At 37.8% G+C, this 25,542-nt stretch overlaps 1 protein-coding gene across 1 annotated transcript; it reads right to left on the bottom strand.

Annotated features, from left to right (window-relative positions):
* Positions 1-1,823: 1,823 nt before the first annotated feature.
* Positions 1,824-20,146, bottom strand: LOC127156225 (obscurin). Its single transcript, XM_051098974.1, has 9 exons — positions 20,132-20,146; positions 20,037-20,085; positions 4,685-4,945; positions 4,253-4,525; positions 4,045-4,176; positions 2,863-3,033; positions 2,485-2,766; positions 2,033-2,275; positions 1,824-1,951 (listed from the first exon to the last, which is right to left on the bottom strand). Exons 1-9 carry the CDS (start codon positions 20,144-20,146, stop codon positions 1,824-1,826), a joined length of 1,554 nt encoding a protein of 517 aa, XP_050954931.1.
* Between the last annotated feature and the right edge of the window lie 5,396 nt (positions 20,147-25,542).

Below are 25,542 nucleotides of genomic sequence, written 5' to 3'. Positions count from 1 at the left end.
CTCTGGAGGCTGGGCGTCTCCAGCGGAGACACTGGATGAGCAGGCTCTGTACGAGCGGTCGCTTGAGGGCGCTCTGGCGGGTCCGTGAGCTCGGGTGCGGCAGCCATCTTGGCCGGGGGCTCAGGCTTGGCGGCCATCTTGGCCGGGGGCTCAGGCTTGGCGGCCATCTTGGCCGGGGGCTCAGGCTTGGCGGCCATCTTGGCCGGGGGCTCAGGCTTGGCGGCCATCTTGGCCGGGGCTCAGGCTTGGCGGCCATCTTGGCCGGGGCTCAGGCTTGGCGGCCATCTTGGCCGGGGGCTCAGGCTCTGGCCGGCCATCTTGGCCGGGGGCGCAGGCTTGGCGGCCATCTTGGCCGGGGCGCAGGCTTGGCGGCCATCTTGGCAGGACTCTGGCGTGGCTGCCATCTTGGCCGGGGATTCAGGCTTGGTGACCATTTTGGCCGGGAACTCAGGAACGGAGGCCATCTTGGCCGGGGATTCAGGCTTGGCAGCCATCTTGGCCGGAGACTCTGGCGTGGCAGCCATCTTACGTGCAGACTCTGGCGTGGCGGCAGACATCTTGCGTGCAGACTCTGGCGTGGCGGCAGCCATCTTGCGTGCAGACTCTGGCGTGGCGGCAGCCATCTTGCGTGCCGACTCTGGCGTGGCGGCAGCCATCTTGCGTGCCATGGGCGGTGTCCGAGTGCTCGCCGCGGGTTCCATGGTGCAAGCAGGGGTGGACACTCGGATCGTCGCTGCCCATGCTGACATTAGCGGGGGTCCAGCACACTGGCCACCACGGTTGGCCATGACCTTGGAGGGCTGGCCGCGATCTCCGGACTGACGATGAGAGAGGAGGGAGTATGAACAGGAGGAAGCGCAGGAAGACCAGAGGGAGCGGACCGGTTGGGACGGCATGTGGAGGAAGCCGGTTGATGGTGGGCTGGAGCGGCAACGTGTTCTCTAATGGGGAAAGATTGGAATCTTTCACATCCACGTAAAAAATCGGAATGACAGAGGGTGAGGACCTGGTTGATAAATTCAGCAACCGGTTTATAGCGATCCTCATAGGGTATGGAACTGAGCAACTGGGAATCATTTAGCCCCATTAGAAAACACGTATTAACCATGGCATCGCTCCAACTCACCAGATGACAAACATCCAAGAATTCCTCCACATAACGTTCCACCGGCCTCATCCCCCGCCGAATACTCATAATCCTCCTCTCGGCATCCATGTTGTAATGTGGTCGGTGATTCTGTCACGCTTGACGTCGTGTGCGGGAACAGATACGCAGGAGAGCGGAGATCCAAACAATGCACTTTTAATAAACAATCCAAAGGAACAGACTCAGGGAAACAACGGGAACCAGCAACCAACGACGAGCAAAACAAACTGAAGACAATCTAATCACCGACAAGACCGTGTGGAACAAACAAACCTTATATACACAGAAACAGGGGAGTGGTCACAAACGAGATAACGAGGGGAAGTACAAATATAGGCAAGACTAAACCAAAAGAAACAAAACCTAAGGGGGGAAACACGGACTAAACCAAATCTCAAAAAGCAAAAGGGGGAACAAATGGAAGAAAGCAAAAAACACTAGAAACAGGAGGGAAAAACACTAGAAAAACAAGACAAAACAGAACACAATCCTGACAAGAGCCTTTATTTTGAAGAGCTCATCTTAAAACTGACCAGACACCTTGTAAAATCAGATGACATAACAGCTTTACCAGGTTTAGTTAAGACCAGAAAACCATCATAGGTTGTTGTGGGATAGGAGATCACAAGGTTTAGGAACAGAGCTAGTGTTTGCAAAAATGTCATGGAAAATTAATTTAACCTTTGTTGTTTCTGTAGCGCCACAGCAGGATCAAGAAGACAATGATCAAAACTGTGACAGTCAGTCCTGCAGTCACTCCAGTTATTATGGGTTTGAGACCATCAGATCTTGAGTCTGTGGAAGCTGAGATATATTTTTACATTTAGATTAGTGCTGTAAAGTGTACAGAAATATTTCTGTAGTGTTTCTAGTTCTTATTCTCACCTCTGACTGAGATCCAGCTCTTGGGTGACTCTCCTCTCTCTGGGTGTTTGCAGTAGTAGAAACCCTCATGTGACTTTGAGACAGTAGTGATGCTCATCTCTGTAGTTTGATTCTGGATGAGTGATCCATCTTTATAGAAATCAGCTCTGAGGTTTGGTGAGGTTTTATGTCGATATAAACAGCGCAGAATCAGATGATCTCCTTCAGTCACAGGATGAACAGGACTCTCCAGAATCACACCAGCTACAGAAACAGAACAAACATGGACTTTTGGCATAAATAGTATAATTATATAAACAGTACAATAACAAACAAACAAACAAATAAATAAATAAATAAAATAATAATAATAATAATAATAATAATAATAATAATAATAATGATAATAATAATAATAATAAATAAATAAATAAATTAATTAATTAATTAAAAACACAGAAACACAGACTCACAGTGTACAGTGATATTAACAGGATGATGTTTCCCTCCAGATTCAGACTCACACCAGTACACTCCAGTGTCTGATGTGTTGGTGGAGCTGATTGTACATGTAGATCCTGTTTGTGATCCTCGACGTAATGATGAACAATCTTCCAGCCGTCCACCGTCTGTGTATCTTCTCACTCTCCATCCAGTAGAGTTACTCTGGTCCTCACAGCTCAGAGAGAGAGAGACAGATGTGAAGTGTTGAGTTCTGCAGGGACTGACGATCAGAGAGACTGGAGGAGAAACACCTGAGACGACAATTACAGCTTTAGAGTCTCAGATTTGAGCACCGAAACTCTCTTTATTAAATATGAACCAATGGTTTAAGTTCTGTTTGAACTCACCAGTGACCCACAGCAGCTGTGTGTTGCTGTACTGTGTTTTATAGACTGGTTTCTCTCTCTCTGCTCTGCACGAATAAACTCCTGTGTGATTTAGAGCAGCAGAACTGACAGTGTAGTTTCCTCCTGCTCCTCTGCTGCTGTCTGAGAGCAGATTATAATGACGGCTGTTCTCTGTAAAACCAGAGAATGCATTAATTATTAAATGGTATTTTGGACTTAAATAAAATCAGTTAATTCAGATGTTACCATATTAAAGGAGAAGTTCACTTCCAGACAAAAGTTGACATATAATGTACTCATCCCCTTGTCATCCAAGATGTTCATGTCTTTCTTTCTTCAGTCGTAAAGAAATTATGTTTTTTGAGGAAAACATTTCAGGAATGTTTCCTATATAGTGAATTTCAATGGTGTCTGTAAGTTTGAACTTCCAAAATGCAGTTTCAGTGCATTTCCCAGCCGAGGAATAATAAAGGGTCTTATTTAGCAAATTGATCAGTCATTTTAATAAAAAAACAACAACAACAAAAAAAAAAACATTTTTATACTTTTTAACTTCAAATGCTCATCTTGTCTAGCTCAGCATGTACAGCAGGTGTACTCTGTGCATTCCAGTTCAATACAGTTGTGGTAAAATTCCAGTCTCATTTTCTCCTCCAACTTCAAAATTATCCTACATCGCTGTTTTACCTTTTTTTTTTTTTCTTTTGTAAAGGGTGCTTCACTTTGCATGTTCACTTTGTAAACATGTTGCTTCTGCAGTGATGTTGGATTATTTTGAAGTTGGAGGAGAAAATGAGATGAGAGTTTTTTGACATACCCTAACTGTATTAACCCAGAATGCAATGACAAGACCAGCATTTGAGGTTCAAAATGACATACCTTTTTTTTTTTTTTTTTTTTTTTAGAAAATGACAAATTGTTTCACAAGATAAGACCCTTCTTCCTCAGCTAGGATCGGTTAGAGCCGATCTTTGGATGTTCAAACTCGCGGGCACTGTAGAAGTCCACTATATGGAGAAAATCCTGAAATGTTTGCCTAAAAAAAAAAAAAAAAAAAAAAAAAATCTTTACGACTGAAAAAAGAAACACATGAAACATCTTGGATGACAAGGGGGTGAAGTCCATTATCTGTAAATTTTTGTTCTGGAAGTGAACTTTTCCTTTAAGCACATTATAACTTACTTGCTGAGACAGTCAAAGTGAACCAGCTGAATGTCCAGCCTGTAGAAAAGTTGTAAACCTCACAGATCAGAGTCACTGGATCTCCTTCAGTCAACCACATATGTGGAGAAAAACTTAAAACTGCTCTGGGATCTGAAATAGAGAAATCGCTCATTAATAACATGTTAAACATGTGTTTGTGTGTTTATGAAGAGATGATCAAACTCACCTGATACTGTCAGTGTAACTGCATCACTCATTTGTGACCAGCGTGATCCTTCTGTCTCTGATCCTTTACAGGTGTATTTACCTGCGTCAGACTCAGTAACAGAACTGAATGTGTGTTCCTGTCGATAACTGAAAACACTGGCTGAAACTTCTTTATACCAGCTGTAGCTCCAGCTAGTGACTCCTTCACCATTTATGTCACATCTGAGAGTGACTGTGTCTCCTCTGAATACATGTTGAGCAGGTTTAATGGTCACTTTGGCTTTTGGTCTTTCTGTACAATGACAACAATTCACAATGAAAATAATGTGCTGTTTTTATTGTATTAATACATTTACTTGATTATAGATTAGACTGAAGTGTTGTTACCTATAGTACTTATTCAGTGTTTTATGAAATTACATGTGCATTATGTAACTAAAAAAATACTTGCCGTATATTGTCACTATTACTGGTTTACTGTAACCTGTGTAATATCTTCCTCTTCGTGCTCTGCACTTGTACTCTCCTCCATCAGAGACTTTCACAGAATTGATTGTTCTAGTTGCAGCTCCAGTAGATTCACGGTTTGAGTCTTTTCTCCAGAGAAACTCCCATCCATTCTGTGACTGAGTCAGCTCACATCTCAGAGTAACTGAGTCTCCAGTGAACAGTGAATACCGTGGCACAGCAGTCAGAATAGGTGTAGGAAAATCTGTCAATATATAAAGATGGATCATAAGTTATAAAAGTTTTCCAGCAGAAGATCTTGTCTTCTGGTAAATTATTCATATAAAGATCAGAAGAACGTTAAATCTCACATGGCAGTTTTGAGACTTTATTAATGTAAGCAGTGACGTAGCTGATGATCCAGGTTTTTGTTATTCAAACCTGAAAAACTTCTGTCACTTTCTCCCCAGACCAACCCTAACCTAAATACACAGACTCGCTCGGCAGAAGAACACCCGAAAATGTGTACGTTTTCAGTGATGTGTAGGTTTAGGGGCGGGGTTCGGTGTAGGGCATTCGTACAAATTCATACGTATTGCAATTCGTAAAATACATGTGTTTTAGCTAAAATCATATGAATTTTTACACGTGAGGTCATACGAATTTGTACGAATTAGCCACCTCATAAAATATGTACAAACTGCTGTAAGATACATGCACTTAGATCACACCTGAACACAACATTTAGGACATAAAACACTCTTCTGACGTCACAAAGGATCAACCCAATCAGAGCGCAGTTTACTGAATGACGTCAGTCAGAGCCTCGTAGTCGAGCTGTGAATGCTCCAGAACTGATCTTTAATTTCCAGTCATTAGTGGACTATGGAAGGCCATTAGGGCCAAAACGTGTTGTACAAGCGCGTTAACGCGTAACTACGTGTTAACACGAAATTACGCGTTAACACGTAATTGCGTGTTAACGCGTAATTTCGTGTTAACACGCAATTTTGTGCTGGCATTGAGCTTTAACACCATCTAGTGGTTGTTTTCTAATGAATTTCAATTTTTAAATTAATTTTACTTAGGTGTACATTTAATTACATTACAGCACATAAGCATTTTTTAATTATCTTATTTTTAATTGTATTTTTTATATTTCATTTTTAATTACACAATTACACAAAAGGTTAATTACACATTTTTCAAAACAGTATTTTTTATGCATGCTTATACTGTCATTTTTAAGCCATATTGCTTTACTGACACATTAAAAAAAATATATATATCCTGTTCTCATAATTCAACCGCTATCCATAAATATTTGTTAACCCTTTAACTTTCACCCCTAAATGGAGGTAATGAAAAAATTAGTTAACTTAAAATTCTTATTAGTAAACATCTAATAAATTGCCTCAAGCTGTTTTTTTTTTTTTGTTTTTTTTTTTTTACACAGTCCATGGTAAATCTCAATTTAAATTCGGATAACTATTTCAGTTATTTTGCAATAATAAACATTCCTTTAACTTTATTAGTATCTTGGATACATCTCATAACCTTCAGTGTCCACAAAGTTAAATATATATATATATATATATATATATATATATATATATATATATATATTTATATATTTTCTGTATAATATATATATATATATATATATATATATATAGTTGAATGGCGATATATATGCTATACAATGTCTTTTACTGACATATCAACTGTACAGTCATGCATGATGGATAATTAATAAACATTTCTGCATTTCTCTTATATTTTGCTATATTCCTGTTCTTTACCCTCTACCTATTTGCAACAACTTTATGGTTTTATCCCTACTTCCTTGATTGCTCGTTTGACCCTATTATCTGATGATTGACCAGTAACTACAGACACAGAGATGGGGCAGTATAGCTGTGGAAAGATTGCTCTCTCATCCCTTCCTTTTTATAGATTTATTCCCTATCAAAGTTAGCTCAACCACACAGTAGAGATATAAGTTAAAGGGATAAAAAGAGCCTTTTCATAACACCTTTACAATTTTTTTATGATGAAATAACTTTGTGCATTGTTTCGCAGAGCTTTTCAGTACATTCACACTCAAGACACCTTTTTCACATTTAATCACAATAAATAACATTATTACAGAGACTGTAACTGTTCTTAGTTGCTAAAATGTGTATTATATACAAGAAAAGAAGTGGTTCCAGCAACACACAAGTTTAGTTCCATTCTAGTTTGAAGTAGACTCAATACAAGTTCTCTGATGTTCTAAGTAAAAGGGGCAGAATACAACAGACTCCCTGTGTACTGGTATGTGTGAGGGCCTAAGGCTCCCTCCAGGTACATGTCTGTGTGAAATGTATCAAGGTGGTGAAATTAGGGGTGCTGCGAGAAGCTGTCCTTGGGCTTTGGCTGTTTTCACCATTGCTGAAGATGGAGCAGGCAGTGCTGTAGACTTCAAGACCTTGTAGTCTTCAATCTTTTAATGAAAACAGAAGAGATGTATACCATTAGCTTGTGCGAATGAGCAGCTGATATAAATAAGGTCTTTATGTTGCTACCATGTCCTACATTTTGTCACCCCTTCTTAGAAGGGTTAAAGTACCTGACACACCACTGGGTAGAATTTGGAATACATTAGAATTATTTATCTAATACCTTCAAATTACATTAGATACACTAATTTCATGCAATAAAGCAATAACTATTAAACATTTAGTGCAATAATCAATGCCCCAGGATTGGTTATGTTTTTGTTACCAAATAAGTGAGATTTTTAACAACCATTAAGTATATTCATTTAATAATTGAACAAGTCATCAAACCCCTACTTTGATCCACATGTGACAAGGAGTGTCCTTACATTATTGTAACGCCAAGCCAGCAGAGGGAGCCCTCACCCTAGAACTGCCTGCACACTCCCTCTGCTGCTTCTACTGTCACTTCCTGTTTGGCAGTATATAAGGACTCACCATGTGCTTGCACCTCGTGAAGTATTGCCAGTTAACCTGCCTTACTGAGCATTGTATATCATTCTGTTGGATTACCTGTTGCTGTTTTTGCTTTGTTTATGGACTTCTGAGTTTACGGATCACCCTTGTTTGGATTGTTTGCCTGTGTGGACTGCTTTCAAGGTTTGACCTATTTCTGCCTCTGACTATCGCTCTCTGGACTACCCCTGTTGCTACGTTTGTTATATTGGACTGATTCCCCGGTAACTGACCCACTGCCTCGATTTACCTCTCTGCTGCTCGGATTACGTTTGTGTTGTGTTGCTTATGGACTGCCTTTCCAGTTTGCTGACCCTCTGCCTGTTTTATTGTACGCTGCTGCTGTTAATAAACTTCTGCATATGGTTTCAACTTCCGCCTCAGCGTCCTCGTTACAGAATACTTCGCCTCCCCTGAATCCAGCGGAAGTTACAGCATACACAACACAAAAAAATCATGAACCCAGCAGTATCTCGTTTCATCTGCCTTCGTCAAGGCGACAGGACCATAGAGGAGTATGTTGAGGATTTTTGTGGACTGTGTCATCTAGTGGATTTTAATGATGTGGCACTAAAGGACTTTTTTCGTTTTGGGTTAAACGAGCCCATTAGTTCAATTCTGCCAGGGGGGAAAATTTGTTGGTCACTGGAGAAATATATCGATCATGCCCTGCTCTTAAGCGGATCACCATACACTGTTGGGATTGCGGACGAGGGACCCCGCAATCCCACAGTAACCACCACACCACAGCCTGTTCAAGCCACATCCATCAAGCCAAAGCCTGCTCACGCCACGCCTGCCGCTCCAGGGCCTGCTCACGCCACGCCTGCCGCTCCAGGGCCTGCTCACGCCACGCCTGCCGCCCGTCCAGAGTCTGCACCCGTCATGGCCGCCATCCCCAAACCTGTTCACAAGATGGCCGCCATTCCAGAGCCAGTCCACAAGATGGCCGCCAACCCCAAACCTGTTCACAAGATGGCCACCATCTCAGATCCACTCCACAAAATAATTGCTGTTTCCAAGCCACGCCTCATGATGGCCCATGTACTGGACTCACCCCTAATGGCTGTATGGGCAGCTAAGATTACAGCTACTGTTCCTGTACCAAGTCAAGCTGCAGAACCAAGTCAAGCTACAGAACCAAGTCAAGCTGCAGAACCAAGTCAAGCTACAGTTGCTGCTCCAGGGTCAAAAGCTTCCAAGTCCAGTCGAGTTTCAGGGTCAAGTCAAGTAAACTTGACTTGACCCTGGAACTCGACTTGACTTGGAAGCCTGACTGGACTTGGAAACTTGACTTGACCCTGGAACTCGGCTGGACTTGGAAGCTTTTGACCCTTGATCAGCAGCTGTAGCTTGACTTAACACAGGAGCTTGACTTGACCTTGGAGCTTGACTTGACCCTGGAGCTGCAACTGTAGCTTGATTTGGTTCTGTAGCTTGGCTTGGTTCTGTAGCTTGACTTGGTACAGGAACAGTAGCTGCCATTTTAGCTGCCCATACAGCCATTAGGGGTGAGTCCAGTACATGGGCCATCATGAGGCATGGCTTGGAAACAGCGATTATTTTGTGGAGTGGCTCTGGAATGGTGGCCATCTTGTGAACAGGTTTGGGGATGGCGGCCATTTTGTGGACTGGCTCTGGGATGGCGGCCATTTTGTGGACTGGCTCTGGAATGGCAGCCATCTTGTGAACAGGTTTGGGGATGGCGGCCATCTTGCGTGCAGACTCTGGTGTGGCGGCGGCCATCTTGCGTGCAGACTCTGGCGTGGCGGCGGCCATCTTGCGTGCAGACTCTGGCGTGGCGGCGGCCATCTTGCGTGCAGACTCTGGCGTGGCGTGAGCAGGCCCTGGAGCGGCAGGCATGGCGTGAGCAGGCCCTGGAGCGGCAGGCATGGCGTGAGCAGGCCCTGGAGCGGCAGGCATGGCGTGAGCAGGCCCTGGAGCGGCAGGCATGGCGTGAGCAGGCCCTGGAGCGGCAGGCATGGCGTGAGCAGGCTTTGGCTTGGTGGATGTGGCTTGAACAGGCTTTGGCTTGGCAGGCATGACGTGCACAGGCTGTGGTGTGGTGGTTACTGCGGGATTGCGGGGTCCCTCGTCCACAATCCCAACAGTGTATGGTGATCCGCTTAGGAGCAGAGCATGATCGATATATTCCTCCAGTGACCAACAAATTTTTCCCCTGGCAGACTTGAACTAATGGGCTCGTTCAAACCGAAACGAAAAGTCCTTTAGTGCCACATCATTAAAATCTACTTGATAACACAGTCCACAAAAATCCTCGACATACTCCTCTATGGACCGGTCGCCTTGACGAAGGCAGATGAGACGGGATACTGCTGGGTTCATGATTCTGGTTGTGTGTGCGCTGTAACTTCTGCTGGCTTCAGGGGAGGCGAAGTATTCTGTAACGTGAACGCTGAGGCGGTGTAGAATCCAATTGCAGAAGTTTATTATAAACAACAGCAAACATACACAATGAAACAGGCAGAGGGTCAATAACCGGAAAAGCAGTCCAAAACGTAAACGTAATCCAAACAGCAGAGAGTTTATACAGGCAGTGGGTCAAATACCAAGCAGACAGTCCATGAAAGCAACCGTAACAATAGGGAAATCCAGGGAGCGATAGTCAAAGGGCAGAGAAGGGTCAAACCTTGAAAACAGTCCAAACAGGCAAACAATCCAACAGGGGTAATCCGTGAAATCAAGAGTCCATAAACAAAGCAAGGTCGCAACAGGTAATCCAACAGAGTAATTATAAACGCTTGGTAAGGCAGGTGAAACTGGCAATACTTCGCAAAGGTGTGAGCACATGGTGAGTCCTTATATACTGCCAAACAGGAAGTGACAGTAGAAGCAGCAGAGGGAGCATGCAGGCAGTACTGGGGTGAGGGCTCCCTCTGCTGGCTTGGCGTTACAGTAACTTTGTAAAACTGAATGTAACTTTCCAAGAAACGATCAAAAATATGCCACTGCAAAAGAAGAAAAACACAATGAAAATGAAAAAATGAACTCAGTCGCACGAATTTAACATGCTCTTTAAATATGCTTCATTCTTTGTTAATGATTTTCAAAGAATCGTTTTCGCGAATCATGGATTCTGAATGCGTTGCCACAGCTTTCGCTTACGCTTCGCAAATTTTCGTTTGCTATTTTGGCACAAACCTCTCGTGGGGGCGGGCTTAACAGCGATCTACTCTGATTGGCTAATGAGCTTTTGATGGACAGTTGCTCTCTGACCTGGAATCACAGACGGTGACGTCAGTGGCGCGCATATTGCGGTGTGCAATACGTCGTGCTTTGTTTATATTAAGTATTAATGTTATTAGTATTTCACCTACGGTCGTCTCTTAGTTTCTAAAGATGAGCTCCCAGGAGAGACACGGAGCGGCATCATCTTCCACCTCAGCTTGTCCCTCAGGGCAGCTTGAAGTAAGTTCTATAAACAAAGCACGACGTATTGCACACCGCAACAACTTTCCAATATGCGCGCCACTGACGTCACCATCTGTGCTTCCAGGTCAGAGAGCAACTGTCCATCAAAAGCTAATTAGCCAATCAGAGTAGATCGCTGTTAAGCCCGCCCCCACGAGAGGTTTGTGCCAAAACAGCAAACGAAAATTTGCGAAGCGTAAGCAAAGGCTGTGGCAACGCATTCATAATCCATGATTCGTGAAAACGATTCTTTGAAAATCATTAACAAAGAATGAAGCATATTTAAAGAGCATGTTAATTTCGTGCGACTGAGTTCATTTTTTCATTTTCATTGTGTTTTTCTTCTTTTGCAGTGGCATATTTTTGATCGTTTCTTGGAAAGTTACGTTCAGTTTTACAAAGTTACGTTCATTCTTATTGGCACAAAAATAATCCCATATTATACCACCTCTGAGCCTTATTAAACATGAAAATACACCTACAAGCCACTTTTGTGTTCTTCTGTGTCACCTCTGTAGTATAAATTAATTTTGTTAATACTGATTTTGTTTGATTGGTAACTTATTCTTATTCTGTTGTTTTCATTACAAATTTTAAAAAACTTAAAAAACACATATTTTTAAAAATTTGACATAAAAGATGACATACTTTTAATAAAGTAAAAAAAATGCTATTACAAAGGTAAAAACAAAATTCCCCTGCACATCACTTTAAGGAGTCAAATTTCACCTTGTAATGGGAAGGCTAATTTTTGATTTTTTGAATATTGTTTAGAAGGTGCTCCTAAAATTTTAACCTGAATGCTAAATTTCTCCTAATCTTTTCTGATGAAGAAACAAACTCATCTACATCTTGGATTGAGTAAATTTTTTGGCAAATTTTCATTTATGTGTGAACTATTCCCTTAATAGTTACCATGTTTGTTTGATGTCGATCCAAATACACATCCTGTTTAGCCAAATCATGGTCAGCACACATGACCATCACTCAGAGGAAACTCTCATCCAGGTCCACTTCTAGCACTACAGGTTCTCGTCTCTTACCAAGCTGCACATGACACACAAAATGATCAGTGCTGACAGGTCAGTCATCACCGTGCCTTGCTCTCCCTCTCTCCCCTGTCATCTTGCGACCGGCCTCATGTTGTGACAGTGTAAATTACATCAGTCACTGCACTGGGGCGGACACACGCTCGTGCACTCATCCGATACACACGCGAATGCACTATGCTTGCTCGCAACGTAATACCGCCTGTGTTTTAACAACTCGAGTTCTTTCTCTCACACACGCAGATGCACACACACACCGTACGGCTCAGCACCATATGTTGACCTCCCTTACACATGAGGTGCTCTGGCCCTGGAGGGAAATAAATTACACACTAATATTACTGTGCAGTGGCATGCTTCTCCAAAAGACAGATGTTTACTCGGGATGATCTTTAAACAAGACTCCAGACTTTTCACATCTTTCTTCTCCTTAATGCCAGCCAAAGCTCTCTGTCCCCTGACTATGATGAGTTTAACTGCTGGTCTACATTTCCTAACCCCTAATCAAAACCTTAATAACTAGTGAGAAATGAAAAGCTTACTTGAAATGATTTTACAAATGAAAACAAAAGCAATTTGCAAATTTTGCAGCCAGTAAGACAAGATGTTGCCTTTCTTAATGTTGGTTGCCATGCCAGTGGAAAACATTACATTATGCTTGATCTTCAGTTGCTTCATTAATTAACAAAAGCAATGTGAGTACTGTTATATGCAGCTGCCTGAATGTATGGTTCTAAATGGCAGGAAATCTATTTTAGCCGCATTCCACTAATGACGCACACTTTGGTATCCTATGACTTTTATTAATGCATTAGAGACACAAATACCACATTTCTTTGTACGAAGGACTGTTATCTAACATGAAATTAGGTTTGCATGAACAGTAGGTAGTTTTATTAACATCACACTGTTTCAAGCTGCTTTAAAACAACGTGTATTGTGTAAAGCACTATAAAAATAAAATTTACTTGGTTTAACTTGACTAAACACATAAAACATTCCCCTCTAAAATGGGGTTTTTGGTCTGTCCCATTTCAGAGTTTTTGGCCTTATCAACAATTCAGATGTCATAATTTAGACATAATCCATAATTTATTGCAATATCCCTTACATCTGGGACACATGAGAAGTAACATCATCTTGACCCTTCAACAGCATTACAGTCCAAGTAAAAAAATCCCCATTTTCTCAATTTTTACACAAACTGTTGTGTTGACTTGATTTGTCAAGCTAAACCATTCGTACAGGTTTCCAAAGTTCCCAAAAAAGAAAAAAAAAAAAAACACAGCTGTGCTGATATACAGCCATATTGCGTGGCTACGAGTGTGATATTGTGTTTACACAACAGTTTGATGGCATGAGTGTGTAAACACATAAGATGCAACAACTGAGTGTCTTTAAGAACCCTATTTTGTGCAGAACTACACTACCAGTCAAAAGTTTTTAATATTTTTAATGAAGTATTTTCTGCTCATTTATTTGATCAAAAGTACAGTAAACATTAAAATTTTGAAATATTTTTACTACTTTAAATAACCGTTTTCTGTGAATATATTTTAAAATGTAATTTATTCCTTGATTTCAAAGCTGAATTTTTAGCATCATTACTCCAGTCACATGATCCTTAAGAAATCATTCTAATATTCTGAATTGCTGCTCAAAATACATTCATTATTATTATAATTATATAGAAAACAGCTGAGTAGATTTTTTTCAGGTTTCTTCAGTTCAGAAGAACTGCATTTATCTGAAATAGAAATCTTTTGTAACATTATAAACGTCTTTACTGTCACGTTTGATCAATTTAAAGCATCCTTGCTAAATAACAGTATTAATTTCTAAAATTATACTCGCTCCATGCGTTTTATTTCAGATAAATGCTGATCTTTGGATCATTAAAGAATCCTGAAAAAAATTTACTCAACTCTTTTAAAAAATGATAATAATTATAATAATAATAAATGTTTATTTGAACAGCAAATCACCATAGTAGAATGATTTCTGAAGGATCATGTGACACTGAAGACTGGAGCAATGATGCTGAAAATTTAGTTTTAATCACAGGAATAAATTACATTTTAAAATATATTCAAATAGAAAGCAGCTATTTTAAATACTAAAACTATTTCACAATACTGCTTTTGCTGTATTTTGGATCAAAGAAACGCAGGCTTGGTAAGCAGAAGATTTCTTCTTCTTTAAAAAACATAAAAAATCTTACTGTTCACAAATTTTTGACTGGTAGTGTACTTCCTTCCACCACGGATCCCAAGTTGACAGTTTAACAGCTCAGCCCAAACCTCTGTTACTAATTCGAATATCACTTGAGAACTAGTAATGAAGGTTGAGTTGCTTCATTGGAAGCTTATTGTATTACCGTATTAAAAGCTCACTGTATTATGTAGAGAGAGGTGGACTGAGCGAATGTGATTACTTACATCTGTTACAGCATTCATTCTTCAGTGTCATATGCACAATAAAACATTAGTATAAATGTCTGCTGAGGAAAGCGATATCTTTGTCGTACTATCCTTTCATCTGTTAAGGGTGATTTCCGATTACTGCGCTGCTCAGTGCATTTGTTGGGTGCCTCTTACAAGGTGTTGTTGAAGGTAAAAGTAACGTCTTTGTTTACAACCTTGTTACAGTCTCTTTCAATATAAAAGTCTTTACTGCTGACTCATAGAAATTAAAGTTACATAAAATATAACGTGATGAGATTTTGACAAAACTATTTGCTCCAGAACATATTAATGAGACCAAAAACTGTCCATTAGATTTACCCAAAACAAATTATATCTTATGTTTAACCACTATAGAGACATCAGAGCCAGAAGCAAATTCAAGAAGATCTGGCCGAGGTAAGACTGCTCCCTGCGGGTTTACATCGCAAAATTTCAAATAGACGCTATCTTTATTAACACACTACATATTTAAAGCCTAAACAAGTGTTTTCCCTCTTTAAAAACTACATTCCAGTGTTATCCCTAGATTCACAGTACTGCCAGTACCCAACAGTACTTTTTTTTCGGTACTTTACTCTCTGTATAATAGCAAAAACATTTATTTCAGTGAAAAAAAAAGAGTCCAAAACTCTTAATTTCAACATTTTGAACAATAGGGCCCTACAATCTTTTTCTTCCTTTCTTTTTTTTTTTCAGAAATGTTTGTTTTAATTTTTCGGATAATCAAATGAAGGCATTAGACATTCATTTATTTTTAATCAAATGAAAATGAAACCCTTTTATTTTTTGCCAAATAAACAGAGGTTTACTGTTAAAAATAATACATGGAAGAATATTTGAGTGAATATTCTGTTAAAAAAAAGTTTTAATAATTGTAGATTTGTTTTCTACAATTAAGTGGTTAATCTGGTTGTAATATTTATTTTTATCATTTAATTGTTTTATTTAAATGGGCCAGAAATAGAAATATATAAAGACGTACATTATACTGTAAAAAAAGTAATACAAGAGTAAAATATTTCTGTTACACGTTAAACCATACGTTTATTTTGACAGGTTGCTGTGAAGATTCTGTGTGTATACAGTATGATATGATGCTAGTTTTCTCAAATGAAAATGTAAAATTCACATGAAATGACTCTCACAGCAGCTCTGGGGATGAAGTTCATGTGTTCATGTCGTCATATAATGAAACGCAGAGGTATAGAGTAAATTCCGTTTCTATGAATGGACTCCGCGATCCCGTCCGCGTTTTCACGGAGGAGAAATTGTAGACGCATGTCCATGTAGAAACAGAAATTACATGCCGTCTTGTAAATAACAAAAATAACATAAGATCATTTAGTTTGTTTAATAAAAGAACAAGGTATAGACCTGTTCTACAGGAAAGCTAAACTTAAATGACGTTTGTTGTGATCTGGCGCTATACAGAAAATAAAATTAACTTGACCTTCAAGGGGGGCGGGGGTGCTGTTGGGGGGGCTAATATAATGGCGGGGGAACACTGCATTCTGAGACACAAAAACACTATTATTTATAAAATTATAGTGCATTTGGGCATCCACCATAACACTCGCAGTGAAAAGTACCGCAAGTGGAGTGATACAAACGGTGAAACGGTTGGAGTTCCGATATCACTAGAATATCGCACACCTTTCAGCCAATCAAATTCGAGGACCTGAAAGTCCCAGTTTTATTCCCTGCTCATGGAAAGCATGATTAAATGAATTATGTAAGAATAAAAATCTAAGATATGCATTGGAAGTCCTACACATAGCCTTCATAGCTTTACCCTGCAGTTGGTTCACTCATCGCCTATGTCACCGGCCTATATTCCATTCAGACAGTGTGACGAGCAGATCTTTTGAATGTCAAACCCCTCATCCTCTCAGGGCCTGACTAATCATAAAGAGTGAGAACTTGTCTTTTTACCTTCTCTCGGAGCTTTCTGATTTTGTCCTTGACATTCAGACAGCAGACTCTGTCATGAGGCTCACAGAGGAATACTGTGTGGGTGCGAGGTGTGTGGGGCTGAAGAGCTGGTGAAGACTTGCGTTAGTGTGGGAATATGTGTGTGTGTGCAAGTGGTAATTTCAGTTAGGATTCTCTGCAGCTATTACAAAACATTAAAGTGATACTCCGTCAAGCAGGGCTGAAATGCTGTCAAGTAATTACTGCAGCGCTGTGAGAAAATAAATTGATATTATATTGTTGAGTTACTAGTACACTTTAAATACAACATGCATCATAGAAAGAAATGTCTGTGAAGTCATTCAATTACTGTAGTACTACACAAGTCAATAACGTGCACCGGCCCATAGAGCCCTGTGAGGATTTAATAACAATAAAAAGTAACAGACTTAAGTCTGTAGCAGGGCTGCACTGAAGTAAAAATAAAATAATAAATATTACTATCACGGCTTGCATAATATTTCACTGTAAAATAAAAAAATTATTCCAGTTTCTGTCTTATTCCGATTAATTGTGCAGCTCTAGTCTGTAGTCATTCGCTTTAATAAGCAAAAGCAACGACACCAAACTGAACCTAAGTCAACATCAGACTAAAATACTATCCCAGACTAGTATTACTAGTAATATGTTTGGTCTACACATAAACATTAAGCAGCAAAAGAGAGTCCAATATCAAAAGTATGCATCACAAACATATTTACAATATATTATAGAAAACAACTAAGACTCCGTCATCTTAAACGCACCGAGTGTGCAGCCAAAACAGAAACCAAAGTGATTTCTGTTCTTAAGTGGTTGTTTTAAAATGTTACGACTCTCTGCGGCCTCCGCAAACAGCAAACATCCATTAGTATAATGCTAAAAAATGCATGAGTTGTCCCACAAGTATTATTTCCACAGAATTCAGCAGGCCATAATATAGGCAATTTCTATGGCAGTGACAGCAAAAATAACCCTCTGTACAGACCAGGGTGAAACACAGAAGAAACCGTTACTAGACAAAGTGATCCGATAATGACCAAATGTCGAGCAGCCGATCAAATCAATCCCCTTGTGGGGGAAAAGAAGATCTCTGACATTCATAATTCACTCATGGGTGAATAGTTAATGACCCAGATTAAAGATTAAACTTAAATTTCTTTTTAAATTGTAGAAAGAGACATATGTGCCATATAAAGTGACTTGCAGTACAAATAAGCTTAATCAAATGGAGACAGTGCATAAATGGTAAAATACTGACTGTTTCAGAGGTATAGAACTCTGTGCTAACATTATTTTAATGTGAAAAAACAATTACTTACTAACATTTGTGTAGTCACATGTAATGTAATGCTGTAGCCCTAAAATGACTATAACATTAACAGCTTAAATACTACAAACATTTTAACAGAGGAACTGGTGTTTTTAAGTGTTTTGTAAAACTATGCTACCAGTCAAAAGTTTTTGAACAGTAAGAATTTTAATGTTTTTTAAAAAGTATCTTCTGCTCACCAAGCCTGCATTTCTTTGATCCAAAATACAGCAAAAATAGTAACATTTTACAATATTTTTACTATTTAAAATAACTTTTTAAATTTATTCCTGTGATTTCAAAGCTGAATTTTTAGCATCATTACCCCAGTCTTCACCGTCACATGATCCTTCAGAAATCATTGTAATATGCTGATTTGCTGTTCAAGAAATACTTATTATTATTATTATTATTATTATTATCTATATTTAAAACAGTTGAGTACATTTTTTCAGGATTCTCTGATGAATGGAGTCAGCTTGGAGTCAGTAGTCGGTATAATTTTTTTCTTTTTTGGGAAAGAAATAATAGAAATTATTACTTTTATATAGCAAGGATGTTTTAAAATGATCAGAAGTGATGACAAAGACATTTATAATGTTACAAAAGATTTCTATTTCAGAAAAATGCTGCTCTTCTGAACTTTCTATTCATCAAAGAAACCTAAAACACTTTAGGTTTTTAAAAACCTTAACTACTCAGCTGTTTTCAGCATAATAATAATAATAATAATAATAATAATAATAAATGTTTTTGAGCAGGAATCAGAATATTAGAATGATTTCTGAAGGATCATGTGATGAGTAATGATGCTAAAAGTTCAGCTTTGAAATCACAGGAATAAATTACATTCCAAAATATATTCAAATAGAAAACAGTTATTTTAAATAGTAAAAACATCAAAATGTTACTATTTTTGCTGTACTTTGGATCAAATAAAGGCAGGCTTAATGAGCAGAAGAGACTTCTTTAAAAACATTAAAACGTAATGTACACTGTAAAAAAAAAAAAGTAGGACTTGCTTTTAAACCATTTTCACCCAGAATTTGCTAATAAATTTTACAAATAAATACAAACAACAAGTAACACATTAAAAAAGTATTTTTAAAAAGACTGACTTAAGTAATTTAATTTCAGCAAATTATTGTTTCGAAAGCTTTTCAGGATGATTTATGACAGTGCACATAAACACGAGACGAAGTGCCTGGTCCAAAAATTGTTTCAATATCAACCACTCCTCCGTTTATCATTATCGTTTGGAAAACATCCACAGAACATGTGCTAGAAGGTCTTGTCCTCTGAGCACATCTATTTCTTAACTAGAAGCTGGTGGGGGCATGTCACCATCCTATTTATAGCCTGCCGAGAAATAATTCAAAGGAATCAGAGTGAAGATCTCTTAAATCTTCTCTTTCAGAGTCCAATACGGAATGAAAAAGGAGAATGTCTCTTTCTGCCTCAAAAGCCATCTGTATGAGACAGTGAAGCACACCTCTGAAAAGATGTGAGTTATATCATGAACATCACAGTGATGGATGTGGCATCTGTCGGACAGACAGAACAGCACACATGGCGCTTGTTTCCAACTGTGACCGGCGATAAAAAATTGAAGCCCTTTTTTCAAGAACTTTTTTTAAAGTAATTTAAATACATGTTGGAATACGAACTAAATTCTCTTAAAGGGACAGTACACCAAAAAATTGACAACTCTGTCATTCCCAACGATTTTCTTTGCAGTTAAGTGAGAATGACAGCCTCAGTCACTACTCGCTTTCATTTTATGGGAAAAACTAATGCTTTTTTGAGTTGTTGTGCAGAAGGAAGTCATCCACAGGCAACCTGTCTCTTTAAACCAATTAAAAATAAACACACAAGCATCCGTTTAAAACACTGACTTGCTGACACTCAATCTAACGGGCTGAGTCAGACTTCAGTCCAACAGATGCTTAGAAAACCGACTTGCTCAACTCATTAAAGTGACATTCATCATTTCCACTTGAACAACACATCGAATGAAACAACATTACTGCCCTACAGATAAACAACATAAGTAATTGCCACCCAAACTACCGACACTGACCGCGTTTGCACTTCTCCTCACTCACTTCTCCTCAGCACTGCAGTCCAGACTCGGACATTTGTACTTTCTTACCTCTTTGAAGCTCCAATTTCTCGCCTGGAGGATCTATTTCTACTCTTTCCTGCAGGAATAAGCACGAAAAAACCGTTAGCACACGCAACACTTACCTCAACAATCTTCATAAGGCTCAAATGTGACGCTGTAGGCGCTCCACTTGGTTTGGGCTGCCTGAATTCAACGGTTCAAATTTCAGTAGCGAGTTAGTAACTGAAGCATGGCACGTAAATAAAACGTAGCCCGCGATAAATTGCCTGTGTGCGGTCGGAATGTAACTTTAAAGCGACTGGCAGCAGTGTTTGGTGAGATGTGTACGGTAACGCGCCGCGCTCGTGTGTGTTGGGCGTGCGCATCCTGTGCTTCTATTCTCGCGTGCTCTCTAGGGACACCGATGCTGCTGCTGATATTGCCAAGCAACAGCTTCTGTAATAACCCATCAAAGTCAGACCAAGCTCAAGTTTGGCATGTTTTGTAACAGACGATGGAATGCATTTCGGATGAGCTGTCGTTCATAGACAGGATGGATGGATGGAGAGATCGCTCTGGTTTAGTGAGGTCATCACATGTCTGATTTGGGTAACATGTTATAGTAACTTTTATTAATGCCACTAACAAACATTATATTTGACCCTGGACCACAAAAACAGCCATAAGCGTCATTTTTTGGAAACTGAGATATTATATATCATCTGAAACCTAAATAAATAGGCTTTCCATTGGGATAAGACAACTGATCTGGAATCTGAGGGTGCAAAAAAATCCAAAAACTGAGAAAATCGCCTTTAAACTGTTCAAATGAAGTTCTTAGCGATGCATATTACTAATAAAAAATTAAGTTTTGATATGTTTATGGTAGGAAATTTACAAAATATCTTGATGGAAGATGATTTCTACTTAATATCCTAATGATTTTGGGCATAAAAAAGAAAAATTGATCATTTTGACCCATACAATTTATTTTTGGCTATACCCGTGCTACTTAAGGTTTTGTGGTCCAGGGTCACATATTGGAAATTGCTCAAGTACTATGCAGTACGCTTTCAAGTCCCCATTATACATGTATTAATATAGTGCTTGAAATATTAAACTCACAAGATGGAATTCATCTTATTTTTCTTTTATCACAGTTTTAAAATAATGTCACCCTTCTAAAATGAAAAATGCTATGTTTCTTCATTTTGTCTAATTTAAACTTATTTTGAAATGTCCTCAATATCACTTTCCATCTTCCATTTTCTTTGTACTGTGTAAAAAAATATTACAAGATTATATTATATAATATTATATAACCCACAACCAGCCAAATTAAATGAATTATTGAAGTAATTAAATTTATTTATAAATTCATAATTTAATATACAAATAGTGCTGTCAAATGTGTAATCACGATTAATTGCATGCAAAATAAGTTTTTGTTTATATATGTGTGTGTACTGTGTAATTTATGATATATACACTACCGTTCAAAAGTTTGGGGTCAGTACATTTTTATTGTTTCTTTTTTCTTTTCTTTTTTTTTTTTTAAGAAATTAATACTTTTATTCACCAAGGATGTATTAAGTTAATAATTAAAAGTTTATTAAAAGTTAATAATAAATAATTTACATTGTTATAAAATATTTATATTTTGAATAAACACTGTACTTTTTAAACTTGTTATTCATGAAAGAATCCTGAAAAAAAATCACAGGTTCCAAAAAATATTTGGCAGCACAACTGTTGATATTATCCAACATTGATCATTCTAATAATAAATCCGCATATTAGAATGATTTCTGAAGTATCATGTGACACTTAAGACTGGAGTAACAGCTGATAAAAATTCAGCTTTTCATCACAGGAATAAATTCTATTTTAAAGTATGTTAAAATAAAAAACATTATTTTATATTGTAAAAACATTTTGCAATATTACTGTTTTTTTTTCTATATTTTTTATCAAATAAATGCAGCCTTGATGAGCATAAGAGACTTCTTTAAAGACTATTACAAGTCTTACTGACCCCAAATTTTTGAACGGTAGTGTATATAAATACATACACATGTATGTACATATTTAAGAGAAATATGTTGTTTATTTATATATAATATCAATTATTTGAATATAAATATGTGCATGTAAATATATGTAAATATTTTCAAAAAAACATACTGTGTGTGTATTAATTATATCCATAATAAATATACACAGTAGACACACATATATTATGTAAACAAAAACTTCTATTCTGGATGCAATTAATCGTGATTAATTGTTTGACAGCACTAATTACATATAAATAATACATTTTAAAGGCTTGAGCCTGGCCAGAATATATTATTATTTTGCATTTAATTTATATTTTGAAATGTTATTTTTAGTACCATTTGGTACTGCATTATAACGTTCAAATACATTCAAATATAAACATCAATGTTTCATTAAAATAACTATTTGAATGTACATTAATGATATGTGAAGAATGACATAATTATATAAATATTTAGACTATTAATATATTATTATTATGTATTATCTGTAATTAGTTTCAATTTCAACTATCTTGGATCCAGCTCCACTATTAAAAAAAAAAACAATTATGGACATGTAACATGGCATATGAACTATAATATTAAAATAATAATAAAAGCTATAAAACTATATAGACATATTTAATTTACATTAGTTAACATGAAATAAGAATAAACAATACTTCCACAGCATTTATTAATCCTAGGGAATGTTAATTTCAGCATTTACACATTATTAAAATCAAAAGTTGTGCTTGTTAACATTAGTTAATGCACTGTGAACTAACATGAATTTACAATGAACAGCTATATTTTTGTTTTACAAAGATTAATAAATAGTGTAATAAATGTATTGTTAATTTATGTTAGTTAATACATAAACTAATGTTAACAAATGACACCTTATTGTAAAGTGTTACCGATATAATTATATAAATATTCAGGTTTTTAATATATTATTATTAAGATTATTAATATATTATTATAATATACTATCTAAAATAAAAAAAAAAAAAAAAAAAAAAACTTACAATTATAGACATGTATCATGGCAAATAATCTAAGACTAATAAATAAGAAATAATAAAGACAATCAAAATATACAGACATTTAAAAAAAAATGATTAAAAATGATTTTAAAAAAAACCTCCAAAATGACCAAAAAATAAATAAATAAATAAAATAAATCACCAGCAAAATAGCTAACTCTTTAACTAAAATTAAAGTGAAAACAGAAAACATAAAAATAAAATCTAATTCAAAAGATTAAAAACTATAATGGTATCTCAGTGATATTAAAATAACGCTGTTATGTCATGCAGTTGCACTCTTCTTTGCTTGTTTATTGGGTGACGCTGGACAGGAGTCTATAAATAAATATACAGTCCATAAATAAATTCAGACTCTGGGGACTGACAGAGATTAAAGGAACATTGTGAATTTATGAAACTGAGAATGGTATTATTGTGCAGCACTGCTCTATTTTACCAAGGTATGAGAGTACATAGCAAGCCCATTCAACAGTGTTTTTGGTTGCAACAAAGTCTATAACACAGCGCTGATTAACCTTTCTCTTGTCGATCAAATTTTATTTATGACATCATTTTGTCTATCGACTTAAGCAACTCCAAAACAATAGACTACCACCAAATGGATTAAATGATGTACCGGAGGCTCTTGTGCTACTCTATCCTGAAGGCATATATTGATTGCTTTATAAAATACTGTCAGTTTACATCATTTCATTTCTTCACTGTCACCATGAGGTACCGCTCGCTTTTCCTTACAGCAATACATTTCACTTCGCTGCCCACAAGATAACCAATTGTTTTTTATTCACTGCAGAAATAGACAAAAGAATATTGATCTTATGATTCAGGTCTTCTTGTTGCTCAATCCCCACAGCCCTGAAATCTCTTCTCCAATCCAAAATGAAAGGCAATATGGGACATTATCTTCAAGGTCCTTTACTTGCGCATAACCATTGACGTAGCTGTCTGAGATGATATCTCAGCAGGTTCGACCACTTAATTGTGTTTTACTTGAATTTAGAGTTCTGAAACAGCTTAATGAAAAGCAGTTAATAGTAATTGCAGTTACTGCAACTGCTTAAATATCTGTAGAACAATAAAAATAAGGGTATTTAGCGATAGCAACAATTTCCATTTAAAGTCAAGGGATTTGAAGGGATAACAGAGTCCTCCATCTCTAAATTCCTTTGGAAAGGTAAACCCCCGCGTATTAGCTTAAAAACGCTGCAAAAGACCAAGGATAAAGGAGGACTAGATCTGCCTAACTTTCACCACTACTTCTTAGCTAACAGGCTTCAACACATTTCAGGGTGGTTAAAACACACGCTCTTAGACGAGCCTTGGCTAGATGTAGAACAGGCATTATGCAATAATATAGAGATTTCGGATCTGCCATTCATTAGCTTGATCATCAAACGACACGTATGCTTCAAAAGCATCAGTATCAGCTCTTCTCTGACAGCATGGTGGGAGTTTCTAAAAATGACTGAGTCTTCACTAATCCCATGCAAACGTACTCCCATCTGGAATAACCCTGACCTATTAATAAACAATAATATGATAAACTTCACAGATTGGAGTTGTAAAGGTATTAAATACCTGGAACATATATTCGAAGGGACGGACTTTATTCCCTTTGACATATTAGTTAAACAATATGGGATTAACAAGAACAGATTTTTAGAATATCAACAAGTTAAATCTATAGTAAAAAGAAAATTTAAGTCTAATCATATCAAATTACAAATACCACCAAGTGTGGCAGAATTTCTTAATCTCAAAACCCCTAAATTACTGTCTAAAATATACAGGACACTTTCCAAAATAGATGAATCAGTATCGCTTCCTATTACAAAATGGGAGGCAGATCTATCAGTCAGCTGGGACCATAATTTTTGGTCTCAGATATGTTTAAAAACCTTTGAACTGATTAGAAATCCCAGTTTACAATTAATACAATACAAAATCCTGCATAGAGTGCACTACACAGGTCATCGGATGTTCAGGATGGGTTTTACAGCTTCTAACAACTGCTCACACTGTCAAGGCAATACACCTGACAATTATATCCACGCTCTATGGTTCTGTCCACCTGTTCAGAGGTTCTGGTACAGGATTTGTGAAGACTTATCAAAGTGTCTTAAATGTTCCATTCCAGCCTCTCCATCAGTCTGCTTGTTGGGCTACCTAGATGGTGTCACTACAGAAGATAATTCAATCCACATGGCTTACACTGCCTTATGCATTGCTAAGAAGACTGTCCTCATGAACTGGAAAAATAAAAATAATCTTAATATCAACCAATATAGAGATCGTTTGTTGGACTATATTAGTCTTGAAACAGCTTCTGCTGCCACATTAGATCAATCTCTCTGGGCTCCTTTGATCAGCTCCATCACCTAGTGTGAGTGGGGGTCACGGTTCTGTCCGGCTTTGGTTTTTGTTGTCGCCGTGGGGGGGCCATATGGGCTGGGGGCATCT

This window comes from Labeo rohita, chromosome 25 (genome assembly GCF_022985175.1).
Source record: "Labeo rohita strain BAU-BD-2019 chromosome 25, IGBB_LRoh.1.0, whole genome shotgun sequence".
In the NCBI taxonomy this organism is placed as follows: domain Eukaryota; kingdom Metazoa; phylum Chordata; class Actinopteri; order Cypriniformes; family Cyprinidae; genus Labeo; species Labeo rohita.
The sequence above is the reverse complement of the archived record's forward strand: the minus strand, read 5'-3'. Positions and strand labels throughout refer to the sequence as shown.

Excerpts from the sequence above, each read along its gene's own strand:
- LOC127156225 (XM_051098974.1), bottom strand. Across the intron at positions 4,526-4,684 it reads AGTAATAGTGACAATATACG|AAAGACCAAAAGCCAAAGTG; the intron begins GCAAGTATTTTT and ends GTCATTGTACAG. Across the intron at positions 2,276-2,484 it reads TGTTAATATCACTGTACACT|CTGGTGTGATTCTGGAGAGT; the intron begins GTGAGTCTGTGT and ends CTGTTTCTGTAG.